Below are 10,473 nucleotides of genomic sequence, written 5' to 3'. Positions count from 1 at the left end.
GTAAAAAAAAAAAAAATGTTGGTTTACACTTGGCGAGCCCTTGATTGTGAGCAGAATATTTTGAGTTTTTGCAGACATCGAAGAAATACCCCACGCTTATATTAACATTTTGGTCACCTATGTAGCCCCCCTACCACACACGTTAATGTCATCGGTTTTTATTTTATCATAATTCGTGGGGGGTTGCTCCGTCTTGAGTCTAGGAACATTTAACATTATATTTTTCCCGTTTAGTTTCTCCCAGTCGGTGACGCTAATGGCCTGGCGGGTGTAAATCCTCATCCTGGCAAACGTGGAGTGACTTGCATTATTTAGGGTCACACACACACACAAAAAAAAAAAAAGACCTGCCTACTCCTCAGCTTCTCTTCACTTTTTTTATTTTATTTTTGCGTTGAATACAGGCGAGCATGAAGTAAAGGAGAAAGAGTAACGCTTTCCAATATGTACAGAAGCTCTATATTGTGTCCGTGGTGTTATAACTCTACTCACCCATCTTCTTCTACGAGAGATGAAGCATGAGTAAGATGTCCGCTATGTGCTGCTTCTAAAGAGGGTAGTGTGGGAACATTTTCAAAGGGGTAAAGCGGTTTGGTTCTTTATCACTCCGCTATAACCTTGAGGCAGGAGTTTAATACGTAGTGAAGGGTGTATGCATGGAGAACACTCTTAAACGCGATCGTGACTTATACATAAAGAGACTTGCTTCAGCCTCGACAGCCAGAGACCAGCGACCCAGGGAAGAGGAGAGAAAGAGAGGAAGGAAGGAGAGAAGGAGAGAAAGCAATGCCACCTTAAAAACTTTCGCCTATCACGTTATTTATATTTTCTAAACCCGAAAAGAACATTAATCAGATTTTCATGATTTTTTTTTTTTTTTTTTAGGTTCATGGTTCAGAAGCCTTGTCAAACTACCACCAGAGTCACAAAACTACATGAAAATTCTCACAGCTTCAAAGCACGCCTTGTCAAATGTGTGTGTGTGCTTGAGCGCTGAAATGTTTAGGATTCCGAAGGTCACACTCACACAGGCGGTCACAGAAGTATACGCAAGGATATAAGAACACAAGACGCCAGTTAGTATATTCGTTACTGCTCCTTAAAACTATAGATATTCACCCATTGCCCTCCCCATCCACAAATCTATCTCACCGTCACTGGAAACGTTCGATCATAACTGCATTGGCAACACATAACTTATTTTATTCATCACCGCGGCGTTCTGTCTTCCTCTTCTTTGGACCTCTTATCTTATTCATACGTCATCACTCGTAGAAGAAGAGGGGTGAGTAGAGTTATAACACCCATGGACACAATATAGAGCGTCTGTACATATTGGAAAGCGTTACTATTTCCCCTTTCCTTCATGCTCGTCTGTATTCAACGCAAAAATAAAATAAAAAGGTGAAGAGAAGGTGAGAAGTAGGCACATCTTTTTTTTTTTGTATGGCTTCTAAGATCATTTCTCCTTGGTCTTTCTTTTTTTGAATTTTGTAATTATTTTTCCCTCTGAATCTAACTCTCAATCAAGGATGTTTTCACGTGGCTCATTATTGTAGTGCCTCATTTATTTATTTATTTATTTATTTATTTATTTATTTATTTATTTATCTATTTTTTGTCTTCCGTCAGTCGCAGTATAGTTCAGTCCCCTGTCTTCCATATTCCTGTCTTTTTTCTTCTAACACTTTTCTTCCATTGATATTTGCTACTTGTCTTTCTTTTTAGGAGCAGTAAGTAGCGGGCTTTTTTTTCATTATTTTTTTTTTTTACGCCCTTGCACTGCCTCCTCTGCTGTAAAAAAAAAAAACTTTAGTTCTTGCCTTTATGTTCTTTTGCAATGGTTCCTTCAGAGATTTTGCCGCAATATCGGTGGATGAAAACAGTAAAAAAAAATAATAACAAAAATAAATAGATAAAAAAAGCTTACCGTGTCCCCTTGCAGAAACACACACACACACACACACACACACACACACACACACACACACACACGCACACACCACTTCTTCCCTTCTTCTACGGCTTCGTCCACAAACTCAACACTTTCCCCCCTTTCCCCTCCTTCCCCTGTCCCCTATATGTTGAGTTAAGGTGTCCCGCGCGCCCCTCCATACTTCTTGTTCTCGGCGTTATCTTGAACTACGAGACAAAAGACAATAAGGGAAATAAATGGGCCAAGTGGCGCCCTCGGGGAAAAAAAAACAAGACCGTAAAAACAGAAAATTGTCGTCTTGACTTGTATGAGATAAAAAAAACTTTTACACTTTTTATATAATTATGTCTAAGATCAAACGGTGTGTGTGTGTGTGTGTGTGTGTGTGTGTGTGTGTGTGAGAGAGAGAGAGAGAGAGAGAGAGAGAGAGAGAGAGAGAGAGAGAGAGAGAGAGAGAGAGAGAGAGAGAGAGAGAGAGAGAGAGAGAGAGAGAGAGAGAGAGAGAGAGAGAGAGAGAGAGAGAGAGAGAGAGAGAGAGAGAGAGAGAGAGAGAGTAATAAAAAAATAAAAAAACCAACAGAATAAACGGAGAACGAAAAAAGGCCAAAATAAACGAGAGGAGAAGAGGACCAGAAGAAGAAAGAAAAGAAAAGTAAAAGTTAAAAAAATTAAGTCTACGTGTGGCCGCGAAGGGAAATACCCCACTGTAGCTGCATCACGTGTAAGCCATTGACAGCGATAGGACGTCGTGTTGCCCGCGGGAGGCGTAGAAATAACACACTCGGGCTCTTGTGTATAGGCTGGGGGTGTTCCTCGACCTCACCCCGAACGCAGCCCGACCTCGACCTTTCGTGATGTGTGTGGGCGGTGTGAGGACGAGGCGACGAGGAGGACGAGGAGGAGGAGGTTAAAAAAGGGAGAGAACTGGGTGTGGGGTGTAGATGTATATACGGGAGGAGGTGAGATTGAGGTTAGATGAGACCTTAGAGGAAGGGTATATGAGAGAGGATTGGATGCATGGTGTTACGAAAGGAGGTAAAATCTTATGTACGGGAATCTTACATAGAGGCGAAGTTAAGGAAGGAAGGGAGAGAATCGTGTGCCGGGGGGGGGGGGAGATTGAGGTTAGATGAGAACTTAGAGGAAGGGTAGGAGAGAGGATTGGATGGTGTTACGGAAGGAGGTAAAATGTTATGTACGGGAATCTTACATAGAGGCGAAGTTAGAGAAGGACGGGAGAGAATCGTGTGCCGGGGGCGGATACGGAAGGAGGCGAAATTGAGGTTAAATAAGTTGCTTAGCTGGAAGAGTTATGGGTAAGAACCAGGATTTGATGGAGATACGGATGATGGCGAGAGAGTTACGTGCAGGGGGATTTAGATAGAGGTTAAGTTAGGGAAGGGAGTGGACTGTGGGGGACACGAAAGGAGGTAAGATTGAGGTCAGATGAGGACTTAGCTGAAGGAGTTATGGGGAAAAAAAGAGAATCGGATAGTGATACGGAGGGAGGGGTGAAGGTCATGTACAAAAGGACTTAGATAGAGGCATAGTTAGTGAAGTAAAGGAAGAAAGAACTGGTTTGGACACAGAAGGATATTAAAAGGTTACTTGAGGACTTAGATGGAGAAAATAGCGGTAAATAAAAGGTTTGGATGGAGATATTGAAGGTGAGAAGGTTAGACAAAGAAAGACTGAGATAAAGGTGTGGCAAGCAGGGAGATTCTTCGATGTGTTGGGAAACTTTGGGGTGAGGGTCAAAGGGAAAGTTAAGGAAACGAGGGAAGTTGTTTTTTTTTTTTTTTTTTTTTTACAGTAAACAGTTCAAGAAAAAAAAAAAAAGGAAACAATAATGAAAGAGTCAAGAGAAGTGGCCCAAAGATAGGTCAATTTCGGGGTCAAACAAGGGCAGGGTTCGTGAAGGGGAGACAGGGAAATGGGTAAGGGTATGGTGTTGAGTAAGGGGCAAGTAGAGGGTGAGATAGACAAGGGTAGGGTTCGTGAAGGGGAGACAGGGAAATGGGTGAGGGTATGGTGCTGAGTAAGGGGCAAGTAGAGAGTGAGATAGATGGTTAAGGAAGAAGAAAGGTGGGAAAGAAAAGGGTCAGGTGAACGCATGAACTTTGAATACCTTGTTTCTCCTTTTCTTTTGTTATCGATAATGTATAAAGACTTCTTCCCTCGCTCTTCTCTTCCCTCTGATCATCTTTCCCATTTTCACCCTTCTTTCCCTTTTCCCTTTCCCCTCCTCTCCCCCTTTTCTCTTTACTACCCCTCCCCTTCCCCCCTCACCTTCCCCCTCCTTCTCTCTCTCTTCTCCCATTCCTCCCTTTGTCTCTCTCCCCTTACTTTTCCTTCCTTCCTTCCTATTCTTCTTTGTTCCCCTCTTTCCACTTCTTCCGATCTTCTCCTCCTCTTATTCTGCTCACTCTATCCATTCTATACCTTGCACTTCATTCCTCTTACCCTTCTTCCTCCTCCTGTCCTCCTCCTCCTCCTCCTCCTCCTCCTCCTCCTCCTCCTCCTTCTCCAGATTAATTCTTTTGGCTTACACAGCGTCTAGCCATTCTGAGGACACCATTGCACCACCACCACCACCGCCTAAAACACGCAATCGACACCCACCTCCCTCCCTCCCTCCCTCTCTCCATCGCCCCCTGCCGAAGCTCGCCGCCGCCCGACCCCTTCAGCGCCACAATCCGCCGCCGCCGCCCGTCGCCCAACACAAATAAACGAACGATCCTTCAGCGACGATTGTTTGCCGACTCTCCTTACTTCCCCTCACCTTCCCCCTCATCCCGCTCTTCCCTTCTTTCCCTTCTCCCTTTCCCCTCCTCTCCCCTTTTCCTCCTTACTACCCCTCCCCTTCCCCTCTTCCTTCTCCCCTAACCTTCCCCTTCCTTCTCTCTCTCTTCTCCCCTCCCCTTCCTCCCTTCGTCTCTCTCCCCTCACTTTTCTTTCCTCTTTGTCCTTCAACGTCACTATCCTTCCTCGTGCCCAGCCTCTCTCTCACACACACACACGCCGTGTCAACGCCTCGCTCCCCGTCTGAGTGACCACCCCCAGGGGACAAAGCGTATCCCTCCCTACTACCGCTGCTGGAGTGGTGGAGGGCGGAGGAGAGAGAGAGAGAGAGAGAGAGAGAGAGAGAGAGAGAGAGAGAGAGGGCAGTAATTGGGGGTAAAGGATTATAGAAGGAAATGAATGGACAGATGGACAGGAAGTGGCGGATAAAAAATAAATAAGAAGGCGGAAAAACGGAAGAGGATCAGAAGGGAAAAAATGAGGAAAAAAAGGCAGAACGAAACCGGTGGACCAGGCTTTGAAGGAGACATGGAAGACGGAGAGAAAAAGGGAAAATATCGTTCTGAAGAGGAAATAACAGCTGAGGGCGTAGGAGAGAAAAAAATCTTAAGAAATGAGACCTTAGACTTAGAGGAACGGTAAAAGAGAAGACTGGATAGCGATACGGAATAGTGTGAAAGGGTTAAGTTACATGAGGACTTGGAGGTGAAGGTAGGGAAGAAAGGGAGAGAACAGGGTGCGGCGGACACGGAAGGAGGTATAGATAGAGGTTAGATTAACTGACGAAGTTATGAGTAAGGAAGAGGATTTGATGGTGATACGGAAGGACTGAGGAAGATTAGGTACAATTTGACTTAGAGACGAGGTTAGGGAAGGAAAGCATAAGACTGGGTGAGGACACGGAAGGAAGTTTGATGATAAATTAGATTGGGAAGTTAGGCGTAAAGAAGAGGATTAGCTGGCGATATACGGAAGGAGGTTAGAAGGTTAGGTACAGGACTTAGAGGTGAAGTTAAGGAAGGAAAGTATAAGACTGGGTGAGGACACAGAAGGAAGTTAGATGAGAAATTAAATGGGGAACTTAGGAGTAAAGAAGAGGATTAGCTGGCGTTTAGCGATATATACGGAAGGATTGAGGAAGATTAGGTACAATAGGACTAGAGACGAGGTTAGGGAAGGAAAGTATAAGACTGGGTGAAGACACGGAAAGAAGTTAGATGAGAAATTAGATGAGTAAGTTAGGCGTAAAGAAGAGGATTAGTTGGCGATATATACGGAAGAAGGTTAGAGGGTTAGGTACAGGACTTAGAGGCGAAGGAGAAGAGTTAAAGGAGTTTAGAGGAGTTAAGGAAGGAAGGGTAAAAGATGAAAAAGCCAGATGAGGACTTAGATGAACCTTCCAATTCCTTACCTTTACCTTTAGAGAGATGCAAGGGAAAGGTAACGGAAATTAACTTTGAGGTGGGAAAAAAATGGAACCAAGGAAAGTTTAAAAAAAATAGAGAGAAAAATGAAACCTGCATAGTTATAACGGAAAAAATAGCATAAAAGGAAAAAGAAATGAAAATAGAAGAAAATTTGGTTGCAAAAAATAGCATTGGAGTGGAAGAGAATAACATCAGGAGGTGGTAAAGAAAGAGAGAATTGTGGTTCGTAGAGAGAGAGAGAGAGATAAATATACGTTTGAAAAAAGAGAGAGAAGAAAGCAAGAGGGCAGAGAGGGAAAAAATGGAATGGAACTGGAAGAAATTGGAGCAGGCGCTGAAGATTAGATAGATAAGGAGACCTGAGAGTGTGACGGGAGGGCGAGGGTGTGAGGATGTCGCGGGAGGGTGTGCGGGTGTTGTTTCCGTGTCCCCAATGTGTGTGTGTGTGTGTGTGTGTGTGTGTGTGTGTGTGTGTGTGTGTGTGTTTATGACGGCGGTCAGTCTTCAGGGGGGGTGGGGTCCAGGCGGCCTCTTTGTGGGCGGTCCTTCTGTTACCTCTGCCTGGGATGGGGTCAGGTCACCGTCCAAAAGGGAAGTGAAGGACATTTCCTTCTTCCTTCATCCCTCCCCCCCTCCTCCCTCCCTCCGTCCCCCTCTCCTGCCGTCACTCGCCGATTTAGTGTCTGATATCTTATCCCAGTTTCCTCTTCTCTGGCCGCCCCGCGGGTGTCGCGTTCCTGGCGTAGGTGCCAAGGAAGTGCGGAAGCACACACACACACACACACACACACACACGGCTCCTTACCTGTATTATAGGTGGCCGCCCCAGGCTCCCTCCATGCGCCACACGTTGAAGGCGTAGCTCAGCCGTTCGTGCGCCACGAAGGTGCAAGAGGAGGAGAGGCGCTGGTCGTGGGCATCGGTGTCCAGCACCTGGTACAGGAAGTCAATGTATCGGATGGCCAGCTTCAGCGTCTGGATCTTGGAGAGCTTGTCTGAGGGCAGCGTCGGGATGATCTTGCGCAGCGACGTGAACGCCTCGTTTAGGCTCTGCGTCCGCTGCCGCTCCCGCACGTTGGCCAACACCCGCGCCTGTTGCAGCTCCTCAGAGCTCTGTGGCGACTTTTTCCTCGCCTTGGCAAGCCGACATTCTTCCGAGTCCTCCTCGAGCCGTCGCTTGCGACCGCGCGGCTCGTCCTCGCCCGAGGTTGCTTGGGATTCCTGGCCGCAGGAGCTCCGCGGACTTAGGTCATCCATAAGGCAGGAAAAGCCCGAGGCACCACGCCGTGCGGGCTCGTGGATGTCTGTGAACTCCTGCAGCGGCAGGGTGTAGGGCGGCGGGGAGTACTCGCACTTGACGGCCACCATCTGTCCCTGCATCACGTCGAGGCCGCGCTGCACCATCATGAGCGCCGCCACGCGCTTACCATCCCCTGCCCGCTGTGCCGCCGCCCGGAGCCCTCGGTCCCGCCACAGCCGCGGCACCACGCTTACATACACACCGCGGGGCCACCCTTCTCGTTCACCAAGGGTAACACACCACGCCTGCCAGGACCTGAGGACACGTGACGCAGTGATCTACCTGACGCTCTGGCGGAGGAACGAACGGACGCAGGAACTGACACCGACAACCACTGGTGGCCGCAGTGCCCCGCTGCCGAGACACGCTGTGTCGCCAGACGATGTGGCACCCTGGCACTGCCACCGGTTGCCGCTGTTTCACTGTCTTCGGACATACTCATCCTTGCGTCTTAGGTGGCGCTCGCCTTCTTGAGGGTAGCGTGCATTCATAACTTGCAGCCGTGGCCAGCCGGGCAGCTGTGTGCATTGAACAGGTGTTTTGTGTTTCATAATTGATGTTAATTAACAGACGAGTGAGGGTACAGCGGGCACTCCTTGGCGGTGCAGGCTGACGTGATTGCTCCTCCCCTCACCGCTCCCGGCCAATCAGCAGCTGCCCTCCGCCGTCCTCGCCATGCCTCGGGCTGCTCACTGGCTGCCAGGCCTCGGGGCGCGTGTTGCGGGCGTGTGCCGCTGCTCACTCACCCCGCCCACCACCCCCTCATGTGCCACGACCCTCCCACGGCAGCAACCGCCCACGCGTCACGATAGGAACCTGCATGCATCTCTCTCTCTCTCTCTCTCTCTCTCTCTCTCTCTCTCTCTCTCCAAATTCTCAGAGCAATGCATCGATGCAGCAAATAAAGCGAACAGAATGTTGGGCTTCATTAAAAGAAACTTTGTTATTCAAGAATATAGCTGTAATACTTCCGCTCTACAACAGTTTAGTCAGATCCCACTTGCAATATGCGGTGCAGTTTTGGTCTCTCCACCATGCAAGGACATTGCTAAATTAGAAGGTGTTCAGCGTCGGGTAACAAAAATGATCCCTTCCTTGCGCAGCAAACCCTACGACGAGAGGCTTTCCACCTTAACATGTTCTCTCTTGAGAAACGTCGCCTCCGAGGAAAACTGGTCGAATGTTTAAAATACTTAATGGATTTACGAATGTGGACAAATCAAAATTGTTTATGATCGATGACATTCTGCGAACGAGGAATAATGGCACAAAACTTAAATGTAGACAAGTAAATTCAGACTGCACCAATTTTTTCTTCACCAACGTTGTAGTGCGAGAATGGAATAAGCTCCCACCTTCAGTGGTCCAGTGTAACACGATTGACTCCTTTAAAAACAAGCTCGACTGACACTTCCTTCAACTTAATATTAACTAGAGACGAAATGCGAAGTTTTGGAGCCATCTAATTAATATAGAATCACTTAGGTTTAAGGACAGATCACCTAGTCTGGACTATGGGGTCTGTGTGGTCTGATTTTATATGTAAATCTATGTAAATTTTTCCATTTATATATTTCCATTTATCTGTCTTTCTCGCTTGGTTTTGTACCTCACTGTTATACGTGGAGGTGGCCTTCGATTACTAAAATAAAGACAATCGAATAAAATAAATCTGACGACAGTATCCTGCAGGTCTTGGGCCTTGGCGTGAGGGGCTGACGTGAGCAAAGGTGTATTTGAGGAGCTGCGGAAATTAATGAATGAAGTTCGAGGAATGAAGGAAGGGCGTTTGTGCCACTAGCATTTTCACAATAAAAGAAAGGAGAGAAGCAGTGGACAGAGATAGAGGGAGCATTCACGAAAACATAACCGTTGAGATAGTGAAATAGAAAAAGGAGGAAAGGGGGCATTGAAGGAGAGAGAGAGAGAGAGAGAGAGAGAGAGAGAGAGAGAGAGAGAGAGAGAGAGAGAGAGAGAGAGGACACTAGAGAAGCGTTATACGGGCGCATGAAAGAGGGGAGAGAAAGGGGTATGAGAGGAGGGAGGTGAGGGAGTTCGGGTCCTTTGAACCTGCTGATATTTCTGGGTAGGAATGTATGCTCAAGACCAGGTGAGCAGAGAGGAGTGAAAAGGGGTATTGATAAAGAGAGGAGAAGGTGGTGCATTGACATTGAGGAGGAGGGGAAGGAGGAGGAGGAGGAGGAGGGGAAGGAGCAGGAGAGGAAGGAGGAAGAGGAGGAGGAGCAGGAAGAAGAAAAAGAAAAAGAAAAAAAGAAAAAGATGAAGATGAAAAGAAGAAAAAAAGAAAAAAAGGAGAAGAGGGAGAAAGAAAAAGAATAAAAAAGAATAGGAGGAGGAGGAGGAGTGGGGCATTAGTGGGAGCGTGAGGAGTGCCAGTGACCGATCAGTGCCGTGCGGGGGGCCGGAACACGTGGCCCATGCCGGTCTGCGTCTTGTTGGCCAATGATCGTCTCATGTTGATAGTTGACAACCATGAAGATTATAGTCAGCGGGAGGGGGGCGGTCACCTGTTACTTGTTAATATTTTGATCTTTTTTGCTGCCTTTGTAAACCGTTTTCTCTACCTTTCACTGTATTTTGTTTAAGTTCTATTTTATTATTATTTTTTTTTTGTCCCATAATGACGTTCTACCTCTTCCCTGCTTTCCTCTCTTCCTGTTTCTCGTTTTTCTTTAATAGTATCTTCCATAATTCTTCCTCGCATTCAACCTTTCCTTTATTGCTTATTTCTTTCTTTCTCCTCGAGCTTTTAATTAATTTCACTTTCTCTTTCTTTCCTTGTTCTTCCTTGCCGCGTCCTCCCATAGTCCGTCCTATCTCGATCCTGCCGTTCCTTTCTTTTCCTCCTTCGTTCTTTCCTAATTCCCTTTCTACTTTCGTTCTCTTAACCCTCATTTTTTTCTTTTCATCAATTTCACGTTCTCTTCCGTTCTCTGTAGTTCTTCCTTGTCTCGTCTCAGTCCTTCCTATCTCCTTTCCTTCCGTTC

General features: G+C 46.8%; 1 protein-coding gene across 1 annotated transcript in view; it reads right to left on the bottom strand.

The window, feature by feature from the left end:
- LOC127008988 (twist-related protein 2-like) overlaps positions 1-8,239 on the bottom strand; it is a 43,910-nt gene extending 35,671 nt beyond the window's left edge. The window contains exon 1 of the mRNA XM_050881550.1: positions 6,971-8,239. Within this exon, the coding sequence (XP_050737507.1) occupies positions 6,976-7,572 (597 nt within the window). The 5' untranslated portion in view covers positions 7,573-8,239 and the 3' untranslated portion in view covers positions 6,971-6,975. The remainder of the gene's footprint in view (positions 1-6,970) is intronic.
- Between the last annotated feature and the right edge of the window lie 2,234 nt (positions 8,240-10,473).

This window comes from Eriocheir sinensis, chromosome 39, assembly GCF_024679095.1.
Source record: "Eriocheir sinensis breed Jianghai 21 chromosome 39, ASM2467909v1, whole genome shotgun sequence".
NCBI classification, from domain to species: Eukaryota; Metazoa; Arthropoda; class Malacostraca; order Decapoda; family Varunidae; genus Eriocheir; species Eriocheir sinensis.
This window is presented reverse-complemented; position numbering and strand designations above follow the sequence as displayed.